Source organism: Beta vulgaris, chromosome 7 (assembly GCF_026745355.1).
Source record: "Beta vulgaris subsp. vulgaris cultivar EL10 chromosome 7, EL10.2, whole genome shotgun sequence".
Lineage (NCBI taxonomy): Eukaryota > Viridiplantae > Streptophyta > Magnoliopsida > Caryophyllales > Amaranthaceae > Beta > Beta vulgaris.
Genome location: NC_079208.1, coordinates 58,117,140 through 58,130,519, shown reverse-complemented (window position 1 = coordinate 58,130,519; position 13,380 = coordinate 58,117,140). Strand labels below are relative to the sequence as shown.

General features: G+C 36.1%; 1 protein-coding gene across 2 annotated transcripts; it reads left to right on the top strand.

Annotated features, from left to right (window-relative positions):
• The first annotated feature begins 7,312 nt into the window (after positions 1 to 7,312).
• LOC104900105 (probable serine/threonine-protein kinase PBL10) lies at positions 7,313 to 11,252 on the top strand. 2 transcript variants are annotated; one of them, XM_010687448.4, is made up of 7 exons: positions 7,313 to 7,541; positions 7,692 to 7,849; positions 8,464 to 8,810; positions 9,263 to 9,398; positions 9,504 to 9,646; positions 9,769 to 9,892; positions 10,527 to 11,252. In XM_010687448.4, the coding sequence occupies exons 2-7, from the start codon at positions 7,798 to 7,800 to the stop codon at positions 10,937 to 10,939; spliced, it is 1,215 nt and encodes a 404-aa protein (XP_010685750.1). In that variant the 5' UTR covers positions 7,313 to 7,541; positions 7,692 to 7,797; the 3' UTR covers positions 10,940 to 11,252. The 2 variants fall into 2 exon arrangements, with proteins under 2 accessions (XP_010685750.1, XP_010685751.1); XM_010687449.4 differs by having other exon boundaries at positions 7,314 to 7,541; positions 8,491 to 8,810.
• The last annotated feature ends 2,128 nt before the right edge of the window (positions 11,253 to 13,380 follow it).

Below are 13,380 nucleotides of genomic sequence, written 5' to 3'. Positions count from 1 at the left end.
CGGGCATAAGAACAACTTTTACGACCGTTTTGGGGCCATACCGTGCACCATAAAATCATAAATGGGTGGTTTGATGGCATTTTGGGGGAATTCAGATGGTGTGAACCACCCGAGATGCGTTATAAGTCGTGCCTCATCCAATAGGAAGGTTTTTAGCGAAAAAAATGATCGGGCCAAGACGAGCCCTAAAACGGTTGAAATTGGAGGCTATTAGTCACACTTTTAATCGTTCCCGGGACCCGTGCACCGAATGTCGTGAGATGCCTCGAGGGGACATTGAATGGTATATTTAGGATTTCCACGACTTTGAACGGGAATAAGAACAACTTTTACGACCATTTTGGGGTCATTCAACGCACCACAAAATCCTAAATCGGTGGTTTGATGGCATTCTTGGGCAATTCAGATGGTGTGAAACACCCAAGATGCACTGTAAGTCGTGCCGCACCCCCACAGGATGGTTTTCGGCGAAATATATGACCGTTCCCGGAGAAGCCCCAAAACGATCAAAATTGAAGGTATAAGTCACTGTTTTAGACGTCCCCATGACCCGTGCACTGAAAACAGTCGGATGTCTCGAGGGGACATGGGATGGTATATTAAGGATTTTCAATACTTTGATTGGGCATAAGAACAACATTTACGACCGTTTCAGGGCCCTTCCGTGACTACACCACAAAATCATAAATGGGTGATTTGATGGCATTATGAGGCAATTCAGACGGTGCGAAGCACCCGGGATGCATTATTAGTCGTGGCGCACCCCATAGGATTGTTTTCGGCGAAAAATATGATCATCGTGCTCGAAGAAGCCCTAAAACTATCAAAATTGAATGCTATAAGTCATGGTTTTAGACGTCCCCGGGACCCGTGTACCGAATGTCGTGGCATGCCTCGAGAGGATATGGTATGGTACATTAAGAACTTCCATGACTTTGAGAGGGCATAAGAACGACTTTTACGACCGTTTGTGGGTTATTCTATGCTTGTACGACAAAATAATAAGTTGGTCGTTTGGTGGCATTATGGGGCAATTCAGATGTCACGAAGCACCCGGGATGCATTATAAGTCGTGTTGCACGTCATAGGAAGATTTTCGACGAAAAATATGACGATGCCCAGAGGAGCTATAAAACGATCAAAATTGAAGGATGTAAGTCACGGTTTTTGAAGTCCCCGGGACCCGTGCATCGAATGTCGTGGGATGTCTTGAGGGGACATGAGATGGTATATTAAGGACTTCCACAACTTTGAATGGCCATAAGGACATATTTTACGACTGTTTGGGGGTCATTCTATGGCTTCATGATAAAATCATAAATGGGTGGTTGATGGCATTTTGGGGGAATTCAGATGGTGTGAAGCACCCCAAATGCGTTATAAGTCGTGCCACACCACATAGGATCGTTTTCAGCGAAAAATATGTCCGAGCCCGAGGAGCCCTAAAACGGTCAAATTGAAGGTTATAAGTCATGGTTTTAGATGTCCACGGGACCCGTGTACCGAATGTCGTGGGATGCCTCGAGGGGACATGAGATGGTATATTAAGGATTTCCACGACTTTGAACGGACACAAGAACAACTTTTACGACCCTTTCGGGGTTATTCCGTGGTTGTATGACAAAATAATAAGTTGGTCCGTTTGGTGGCATTCTGGGCAATTCAGATGGTGCGAAGCACCCAAGATGCATTATAAGTCGTGTCACACCCCATAGAAAGGTTTTTCGGATAAAAATATGACCGGACCCGGAGGAGCCCTAAAACGATCAAAATTGAAAGCTATAAGTCACGCTTTTAGACGTCCCAATGACCCATTTACCGAATGTCATCGGATGCCTCGAGGGAACATTGGATGGTATATTAAGAACTTTCACGACTTTAAACGGACATAAGAATAACTTTTACTTGTTTTAAGGAGATCATTTTATTGGAGTGTCTTGTTAATCCTAACATTTTTCATAGTAAGGTTATTGTGGGCACACATTATTAGAAAATCTCAATATTTCTTCTAACTCATTATCTTATGTTAGCCAATGGAAGTTAATTAGATCAGAAAAAATATGTTGTCTTTAATATTTTAGTTTTTTTCATATGATATATTATGGGAGAAATAAGGTAGATCATCTCATAACGATCTGCAATAGTGAATCTATATATAGAACTTTTTCTAGCCATAAAGCAATTAAGCTTTGACGATTTTTGATTTGCAATAGTTTTCCCTCACCCCATCCTACGACCCATTTACAAGCTAAAATTTCGGACAAGATAAAATCTTTGAATAGTAGATTTTCTGGTAAGTATGGCAATTCAAAAATTATACTCCTTCCATCTCATATTATAGTGCTTTTTTCCTTTTAAAGTGTCCCCAAATATAATTTTTGTTTCCATTTTTATTTCACACCTTCTCATGATTTTCCTAGAAAAATTATACCACCATTATTTATTTGCTTCTTGAAAATAGTTTTTGCTTTGTTTATTCAACCTTTGTTTTAATGCTTTTTCACCACTTATTATCATTCTCTTTCCTTAAATCAATTTTTTCCCGATAACATTTATATTCAATACACAAACACTTTTTACATTTCTCTTAGTTTCTATTTACCTTAATACCCATGAAAAAACATAATCAAGCACTATAATATGAAACGGAAGGAGTTGGTATTAACTTTAAGGACATACGATTATGATCATTATCAAATATTCCAATTCACAACAAAATAGAAAATGGTCCAATTTGGAATTTATTTAAAGAATAATAGTACAAAACAAGAGGTCAATATCAACGGATGATGTGAAAAGTCCACAGAAATGGAGGCCCCAGATTTGATGAAATATAAATAAAGGTTACATTAATAATGATTGGTTTTTATTGTTGTACGTAAGCTCTATCGAAGAAATTACGTCATGGGATTTAACATTTAAGATCCAGAAGGTATCTTTGGGTTCTTGGATTTTTGATTTTTCACGTTTATAGTTAGGTATGGGTCGCCATTCAGGAGGCATGTTTGGCTTTCATGAACCAGATTAATCCAACCATGTTCACAACTTCACGAGATCCTTAACTCCAACCTCACGCCCTTCATGCTTTTCTTTATACCTCCCTCACTTTCATACTTTCACACTTCCATGGTATATATATATACTAACTAATAGTAACTATGTGCCTTGGAAGTTGGATGTAGTCGTGTAGGTAATCTCATGCATGTTGATATCTTTCGTATTGTGTACACACGAGTTGTCCCACGTTAAAGAATAGGAGAAAAAATTTTACATTAAAAGTTTGATGAGCCAATCCGTTTATGTATAAATATCATTTGTTTTGATGTCAATGGGTCTGGAATGGATATTCCTTTAGGTTTTTATATAATCCTAACTCTCCTCCTTTTTTGGAACTCATAAATTATTCTTCAGTAAAAATTATGTAATTTAGATAGATTAAAATAACAACATCGAGATAATTAATCTAAAGAGAAACATGACTCTTTTTCTCTACGTAATACGGTAATAGTGATAATTCTTAAAAGTGTAAGTGTTGCATTAACTTTGGAACTGGAAAAACAATATGTAGACAATAAAAAAAATTCAATAGCAAAACACTTTGTTAAGCGAAATAAGAAAAGAACTCTCTTTGTCGATTAAGTTTACACGTACCTTTACATATATATATATATATTGTAGACGACACATCTATCGAGATCTCAAGTGATAACATGTTTTTATATATGTGATTTAAAGATATGCCAAAGTTTGTGCTGCAAAACGACAATTGTGCAACTATGGAAGAAATTACTTCTTGACATAGTAGTCTTCGCTAATATAGTGTCAAAAAATCAATTGCACTTTTAGGCTTTTTTCTAATTCGAAGGAAGAGTAAATATACTATTCAGTCGATTAACAAATACTTCATCTATTATCTCATAACATAGTGTTTGTTTTCGTGTTGCACTGTCTCTAAGATATAATTTTGGCCTTCAATATATATTCGATCCTATATTAGTAAAAATATAAAAAGTTGATATTGTGAAAGTGCACATTGAGTGTTAAAGATTCTAAAATTTGATCTCAAAGAGAAAGAAACAAACACTATATTATAACACGAAGGAGATATTCACTTACTTTTCCGAGTATTAATTTTATCTAGTACTTTTTGATCGATTATTTTCTCGTCATACTCCAATCAGGGAGCTTTACTTACAAAATGAACCCCACACCATAATCATCTAATTTTATCTAGCACTTGTTTTAATATAAATGCCTTATTCGTAATATTAGCTACACGCCTATACCAAACTTTGATTATATCGTTGTATCTTGTATATACATTCAACTCAAATTAGGTATAGTTGTGCTCGGCTAGCTAGGTCCATGGTAAAGTAGTTTATGGGAATCATAATGAGAATATTAGTACTACTTTTAAGTACTAATATGGATTTGAAATCTATGCTTTAATATTTAATATAAAAAACAAGACTATCTATGTGGATTTGCTGCATAAAATCTATCACCTTTTTAGCTTGGGACATCAAATCAATGGTTTATTTATAGTTTTAAGGGCTTGATTTATTGACTACTGCTGCTTCCTTTGATTTCACTAATACGGCTAGATGCATAGTTTGCACTTTTCAATTTTCATAACTATCTCAGGATTGATGTTTTTCACACCTCTTTTATCCCTAAAATATGATTAAGACATTGCTCTTTCTAAAAGATAAATTGACGGGATAATTAAATCATAATAATTTATAAACAATGTTGACGGGATAGTCTAGCTCAAAAAGATTGCATAACATGTTTAGTTCTTTTGAAGGTGTATTCTCTATATTATATATAATCTCATTTAGTTAGGAGTATGATTTATTTAAACTTATTAAAATTTAGGAGAAATTATCCCCATATTTTAAGGTTTAGATTTTTTTCGGTACGATTTCTATGTTAGAAGAAGGAGACAAACTTTTTTCAAAAGAGGAAATAACTAACAAATGTTGTTTATGTATGTAAAAATATTGCTTGTTTTTCGTATAACAAATAAAAAGAAAAAAAACACAAACAAAATATTTACAACAAACAAATAATATATGTCATATATACAAACATTTATTACACGAAAACTCGTTTTGACGCAATTGTTTCGAACATATGCAATTCTCCTAACAGTCGGACGTTGCCTCAGGCCTCAACTTACTTGGTCGTATCCATTGACTCATAGTGACTCTCCAGTCTCCCCATCCCCGGACCCCAATCCAACTAGTTGGCAATTTGGCAATTCCCACTAATAAAACAAATCAAATATTTGAACAGTTTATATATTTAATTATAGATTAGAGAAATTCCACTCTATTTCGTTATAAAAATGTCCAATAAGCTCATATTACAAAATTTAAACATATAGTCTTCTCTGGAAAAGACTTTGAATACCTTGCATGTATGCTATCTATTTCCTTTATAAAGATTTTCTAAAGTCAAAATGTAACTTATAGACTTCAAGAATCAACATATCCATACTAGAACGTGTCCCTATATTTGTTTGTTTTTCAAATAGAAAAAGAAAAATATTTTAACTATCTTATACTAATTACTAAAGGTCATTCCCCTCACAAAAAATTACTAAAGGTCATTTTGTAAAATAATACTACTTCATCCGTTTCTTGTAATTTACTCACTTAATTTTAGGTGAGAATAAAAAAGGAAGTACAAAAGTATGAGAGGGAAACTAAAAAGGTGAAAAGAGAAACCAAAAGTGAAAGATAAATTAAAAATTGGGTTAAAATATTAAAAAGTGAATGACATTAGTGGAAGAAGATGAGAAAGTAGATGTGATATGTTGCCAAAAATAGAAAAGGTAAGATTGTGTGGATTAAAAAAAACATACCAAAAAAGAAAGTATAGATTAAAAAGAAATGGGGGACTATTCAGTTTCACTGAGATACTTCCTCCAATTTTTTTTACATGTTACACTTTTGAAAATGGCGGTTACCTAGGCAAAAACTTAATTGGGGATTAAGTAAAGGTAAGGGTGGGGGGACTAAAGGGAGTGGGGACCACCAGTGAGCCACCACGACCAAATGGATCACCAGTGAGCCACCGGTGCGACCACCATAACCAATTAACAACACCAATCCGACACTGCACACCACCAGATCAACCACCGACACCCTCCCCCTCCTATTCCCTTGCTGAATGCGCAAACCCCATGCCCATCCCCTTCCCTTGCAGTCGCGCAGCCTAGCAAACCCTTTCGAGGGGTGGGATCGGGTTTCCGACGGGTGGATGTGTTTTCGAGGGCTGGGTGGGGTTTTTCGGTCGATGGGTGGGGTTCTCGAGGGGTGGGTGGGGATTTAGGCGGGTGGGTGGGGCTTTCAAGGGCTGGGTGGGGTTTTCGGCGCGTGGGGTGGTGTTTTCGAGAGCTGGGTGGTGTTTTCGACGGGTGGGGTGGTGTTTTCGAGGACTGAGTGGGGTTTTTGGCGGGTGAGGTGGGGTTTTCGAGGGATGTGTGGGGTTTTGACGGATGGAGTGGTGATTTCAAGGGCTGGAGTGGGGTTTCCGGCGGGTTGGATGAGGTGCAGTGGTGGCGCGGGGATGAGGGAAGGGAGTTGCTGCAGTGGTGGGGAGGGGGTGCGGGGGAAGGGTATGGTTAAATGTTAATTTTGGTTAAATTAAGTAGGTTTAATTTTGGTTAATTGTTATAAGTAAGGGTAAGTTGGTAATTTAACGGTTCAAAACTCACCAATTTTGGAAAGAAAAAAAATGTAACATGTATTTTGCACCATTCTATTTAAGAAAAATATAACATGTTAAAAAAACGGAGAAGCATATATTTTCATATATATCATTCACAGTATCCTTAAACATTCCTATTTCTTTTTAATAAAGAACCCTTAAACAAACTTACTCATTATAAACTTAGGTCATTTCCAAAATTCACTTCATATTACATTGGATAATTTTCCATACAAAAGAAAATGTCACTTTTTTCTTTCAAGATAAGCCTCATACATAAATGGAACTGTTTTTTCACCCGTTATCCATGTGCAATTTTAAAATTTATAGGTCACCCCTATAGTTTAAAAAATACAACAATATCCTTACTATTTCAATAAAATACATGAAATGCCATTAAATTATCGTCAAACATTAATCATAATTAAGCATTCTAACCTAATTAATAAAGTTTTTCTAGATAGTACCAAAAACCTTAGATCGAATCTCGTATACATCATTCGATTAGTCGTTCATTTACGAACGACAAATAAAAAAAATAAAAAAAATTGTGGCTTTCCTACTTTGAAAAATATAGAGAAAGAGACAAGAAGAGAGAGAAGTACTAGAAAAGAGAGAAAAAGAAGGGTGAGGGGGGTTGAAAGGGGCCAACCCGCCATTTATTAGCTTTTGCACCTCACCTTCTTCCCTTCTCACAACTCTCTCTCTCTCTCTCCTTTAAACAGCTATTAAGCTCATCTTTACTCTCTACCTCTCTCTCTGGAATACAAGTAAGAAGCTTCACTCATTTTCTCTCTCTAAAAACAAAGCTTCAGTCAAAGAAGGTGAGGTCTTCACCACTGATCTTTGCTTTTTCTCTTTTTTCAAGATGTCTCTTTTCACTTGTTCTTTATAATTGTTTATTGTGGATAGTTATCAAGTGGGTATTTCTCAATTTTTCAGCTTTTTAAGTGATTTTATTTCCATTGATCCAGGTTTATTTTGGTTCTATTTCTGGGTTTTCATCTTCAAAGTTTGGTTCTTTCTCATCAAAAACAAGTGATTTTCATTTGATTTTGGAGATATTATTTCTGGGTTTTAATGGGTATTTGTTTAAGTGCTCGAATCAAGGCTGAGAGTCCTTCTCACACAGGTAATTAAACTCTTCATCTATTGTTTCTTGCTTATCCTCTGTAAATGATATTAGAGCTTTAGTACCCTTTTTTTTGTGAATTTTGAGGTTTTTTATTCTTACCTTAAATAATTGAGTTCATGTTTTAGTGATGGTGAAATTTTGGAAAATTGAAGATTATCATTTATTACTTTATATATAACATAGAGTTGTTTTGTGACACTTCTAATTTTAGTTTGAATGTTGAATCACTGGATGCTACAATTATTGACACTTTTTTTTACTCATTTTATTTCTCTGGTCCATCAAATTTCATTTTCTCACTTGACAAACTTTGCCATTTTTGGGTGGATTTCGTTTTGCTTAAAATGTTATAGTATTCCATTCTAAAAATTTCTCTACAATAAGTTTAGTAGTATGTGCTTTATGGAAATACTTACTTTTTAATAATTGGCAACTTGGCCTTTTACTCAACTTTTGGGTTAATTGTATCAGCCTTTTATCTAAATCACCCAAATCTGTGTGGATATATGAATTGTGTGGCTTGTATTACTTGTATATACTTAGTAGCCATTAATATTTTAGTGTAAGATTTGTTGTATGAGTGCTGATTTAAGGTTTCCTCATGAAAAAAGGTTCCAATTGTGTATTGGCTTGTTTAGGAATAAATTCGAAATACGTTAGCAAAGATGGAAATGATCCGACTTTCCCTAGTAGTAAGGTCTCATCAGCACCTTTGACACCGAGGAGCGAGGGTGAGATTTTGCAATCCTCAAATCTGAAAAACTTCAGTTTCTCTGAGCTGAAAGCGGCCACCAGGAACTTCCGACCTGATAGTGTGCTCGGAGAAGGGGGTTTTGGGTCGGTCTTCAAGGGATGGATTGATGAGAACTCGTACGCTGCAACTAAACCTGGCACGGGTATGGTTATTGCTGTGAAGCGACTTAACCAAGAGAGCTATCAAGGTCATAGGGAATGGTTGGTGAGTTTCATTTTATCTTATAATACTTACAAGTCATAGAATGTACAGCTATCATAGATTGTGAATTCATGGAGGATCATTAGATGGTTGAAGAACCACAAGTATTGCGAAATTTGTCAATAATGGAATGATACATTGGAATGAAATAAACTTAAATTGTGGTTTGTTTTCGAAAGAAAATGATTTTAGCCTAATCGTTTTCTATAGAACAAGAGGTATAGAAGTATAGAACCATGGTGGAGCAAGTAAGGATAACAATGTCAATATACCTTTTCACTATGTGGAGAATGGTTAAGTAAATAACTTTCATTCTTTGGGAAACAAGATCATCCGATCCTATGTATCATATTACTATTGGTTGCGACCACGAAGGAGTCTATAGTCCTCATCTTATCCATATTGACACTGGAAGTGTAAAGTTATTAATGGCTTCTCATTTTTGGTTTTGTTAGGCGGAGGTGAATTACCTTGGGCAGCTCTATCATCCTCATCTTGTGAAATTGGTAGGATACTGCGTGGAAGATGAGCACCGCCTTCTAGTGTATGAATTCATGCCTAGGGGAAGCTTGGAAAACCATCTATTTAGAAGTAAGTCTCATTTCTATATATGTTTAGTTTAATTCGAGTAACATGGGAGTTTTCGTTTCTTGATATAATGTTGATCACTCTAATGACTAAGAGTTATGAATATAGGAGGTTCATACTTCCAGCCTCTTTCTTGGCACCTTCGGATGAAGGTCGCTTATGGAGCTGCAAAGGGTCTCGCCTTTCTACACAGTGCTGAAACGAAAGTCATATACCGTGATTTCAAGACCTCAAATGTTCTCCTGGACTCGGTAAGTGGCTCTTAAGAATAAGATTCATTTGTTAAGACTTGGCTTCTGCTCCATATGATTTTTCTAGACATTCGGTTTAGTTTAGCTGGCATTGTGGATCTGACATTCCATATTAATCACAGAACTACACTGCAAAACTTTCTGATTTTGGTTTGGCCAAGGATGGGCCAACTGGTGATAAAAGTCATGTATCAACTCGCGTAATGGGTACCTACGGGTATGCAGCACCAGAGTATCTAGCCACAGGTACTTTAGACATACATGCCTCGTAGTTCATATCCTTTTGCTTTATTTCTTGTTTCTTTCCTCGATTAGATGCCAGATTCCTTTCCTTGGAATTATTACTGTCATATAAGAAATTTAAACAATGTCCTATATAGACAATTGGCATTCTTGAATATCTCTTTTTAATTTTGGATCTTGCTCATCCTTAGCTCTCTTGTGTGCAATTATTGTCGTCCTAGTCAATTGCGGAATAAAACAAATGTCAAATATGGACAGATGGCTTTCTTGAATAGCTAGCCTCTTAAACCTTGCACATCGTTGCTTGCTTGTGTATTATTTTCATTGTCTTTAGTTAATTACTTGATCAATGTGTTATTAATTTAATACTTGGCTCAACTTGTTAAAGGACTTATCCTGACCATTTGGTTATCTTCACATGCGATTTGTTTGATATGGTGGAGGTGAGAGTTTACCCATACTAAGGTCACTCTACCCCATACCATGAATAGATTACAATATAGCAAAAAAGGAAGTTCGTATTTCTTACTCATTTTCTTTTGAGGGTATTATATTCCCTTAATCTTCTTTTATGTTTTCAGTGAGCTTTTTTTATCCGCCGTTTTCTAAGCTCTTGAGTTCGTTTCCTACTTCACAGGTCACTTAACTGCTAGAAGTGATGTTTATAGCTTTGGAGTGGTTCTCCTTGAGATGCTCTCAGGCCGAAGGGCAATGGACAAAAACCGGCCATCAGGAGAGCACAACCTGGTTGAGTGGGCCCGTCCTTACCTTACAAATAAGAGGAAAATCTTTCGCATACTAGATAACCGTTTAGAGGGCCAGTATAGCTTGGATGCCGCTTTCAAAGTGGCCAGCCTTGCGTTCCGATGCCTGTCAAGTGAACCCAAGTTTAGGCCATTGATGAATGAGGTAGTCAAAGAGTTGGAGCAGCTTCAAGATTCCTCCAAGGAAGCTCGTAGCAGTTCTTCCACGGGGGGGCGGACTAGGAGACGAAGTGCACAAGAAAGTACAAACAGATCAATATCTGCAGTTTCGTATCCTAGCATTTAGAACATCGCGCTCTATGCCTTAACTAAAGAGGAAAAAGCAGCTAAATATGACAAAAATCCCTTGATATTTTGCACAAATTTGGGTGAATTAAGTTCTGTAGTGGTCAGTTGAGGTCCTTATATATATTTTTGGTTTTGATGTACAGCTCTTGTTTCAACTAATGTAATTCCACAGGATTTCTGCAGGGGAAAATTCGAGTTTACGAGTAATAGATATAGTTGCTTTCTCCTGGAAAAATCTGATGTAATGAGATTCATGTATGTTGAAGTTTTTTGTTCCTTGTTGTTGTAATCTAATCTTTTGATTTTTTTTACCCAGTCATTGTACAAGAAATTTTTTTCCCCTAGTAATCATTCTACGCAATACTATAGGAGAACAAGAGATCTTCTAAAAGTAGTACGAAATCTAGTCTTGGCGAATTTACAAGACCTTTTCATTCATAGGTAAAGTTAAAAATCAATGTACTTGTAATACTGTGAAAAGATCAAAATTAGTGAGTAAAAGTTCAAAAAGGGAGGGTGTTTGGACGTGTGGCCACAGCGAGAGATATGACGAGAGATCTCAATTGCCAACGTAATTGCAACATTGAGTCCCTGTCTTTTATTACTTATTTCAGTTCAGTTAATTTTGGTTCAGTTTGATTTCTCTCGGCTAATTTCAATTCATTTTCTCTCAGTTCAAAAGAACGGGATTTAAGTTTGTTTTGGTAGAAACTCGTTAATGCATAGACACTCTTGTAATTTTTTTTTTGAAATTAGCGACTGAGCGCAATAATATAGACGGGATTCGATCTCAGGTCTTGAGTACCAACCCACAACTAAATTAGATGACATCAACACTCTCTTGTAATTTTTAAATACTCTTTCACAATAAATTTAATCGATTGAGAAGTGTATAGAGCTAAAGAAAGCTAAGATAAGTAAAACGTCAAAGCTAATGACCCGTGGGTCTAATGATATGACTTCCTATCATACACATGAAAGACGTATCCAAAAAGGGCCAAAAAAAGTAAAACATCAAATGTCAAACTTATCGTAAATTATAAGATGTCAACTTTTAGTTCGAGTTAAGCTTATTAATAAACTAATTAAGTAAATATTTCTTGTTATGCTCTATTTTTTCTTTTTCTTTGGTACATTTTATTCAATTGTTTAACAGTAAAGATTTAGCTACCACTTATAATATCCTGTTATTTGATAGTTGAAATTTGAAAAAGAAAAAGAGAGTAGTAGGTTGATGAAACATGAAAGCGTGAGTTGAAAGTTGGGCTATTCCCTATTCCCTATTCCCTATTCCCCAGTCCACACGTGAAAACGTTGTTAACTTTTGTCGGATTTGCAATTTTCCAAGACACAGCATCTTTCTCAAATACAGCTAAAAAGCTGTTTTTATTTAGGTAGTACTTTATTTAGAAAACCCAAACTAGAAAGCCCAAAAAAAAGGTTTACATCCTTTCACACATCTACTAGACTGATAAAAGGAAACGCACGCACCTACTGATATATCCACATTAGAATTTGACATATCTATACTCAATATATACTTCAAATCTTCAATAGTCAATACTTGAGAATTCGTTTCCATTTCCAAAATATAGACAGGAGCTAGTGTGAATCCAAGTTAATTTACTAAATTTTCCATTCCTTGGAGAACAATTATTCCAATACGCGACTTATTAAATAGGGGTGCTAATTGAGTTGAGCTGATCACAAATATGTAGTACTTAATTCGATACTCGAATTGGCTCGCTTTGAACTCGAACACGATTTGAGATCTTATGCAACTACCAAACGACCGTAATAGAACAAATGAAAGCAATAAAAAAGAACAAAGAATTTTACGTGAAAATCTTATATTATAATAGGAAAAAAACCACAAATTAGACACTAAAATATCAAAACGACAATTATCACGATACAAAAGTTCTCAAGATCTCTCTAAATCCCCCCCCCCTCCCCTCCTCTCATCTCAGAATCATGAGGTAAAACAACCTTTAAACATAATTTATATATGAAGAGTTGAAAGAAAACCAAGCAAGGAAAGGAATCCCGCAAGAAAAACACTTTGGCTGGCAGAACCCGGAGGCCGGAGGCATGCAGCAACTTGTAGTCATGGCAAGGTAAAACTCGCGGCCGCAGGCGGTTAGCTACACCTCTTCCTTTGTTGATTGATATTACTATACCATCTCCACACTGCCACACATTCATATACCCAACAAGTTTATACTCACAGGTCATACACTACCCCATCTAGCTTGCTGCTAACTCACAGATCCTGGCAAAGTCATCTACCCTGTGCCGCTGACCTCGCAGTCTGCTTCTTATTGGTTCCTCTCCCTTGCAGCAAAATTAAATGATGAAGATGTTTGATGCTCGTGTTTGCAATGGTGGTGGAATTAACCTTGAGGCTGTTCTTCGGACGTGAGGGAAAGCTGGTGGCTT

Bases quoted from the DNA above. Each gene is read 5' to 3' on its own strand.
- LOC104900105 (XM_010687448.4), top strand. From the start codon at position 7,798: ATGGGTATTTGTTTAAGTGCTCGAATCAAGGCTGAGAGTCCTTCTCAC. The intron at 8,811-9,262 runs GTGAGTTTCATT...TGGTTTTGTTAG, and splicing joins AAGGTCATAGGGAATGGTTG to GCGGAGGTGAATTACCTTGG. The intron at 9,399-9,503 runs GTAAGTCTCATT...TTATGAATATAG, and splicing joins GGAAAACCATCTATTTAGAA to GAGGTTCATACTTCCAGCCT.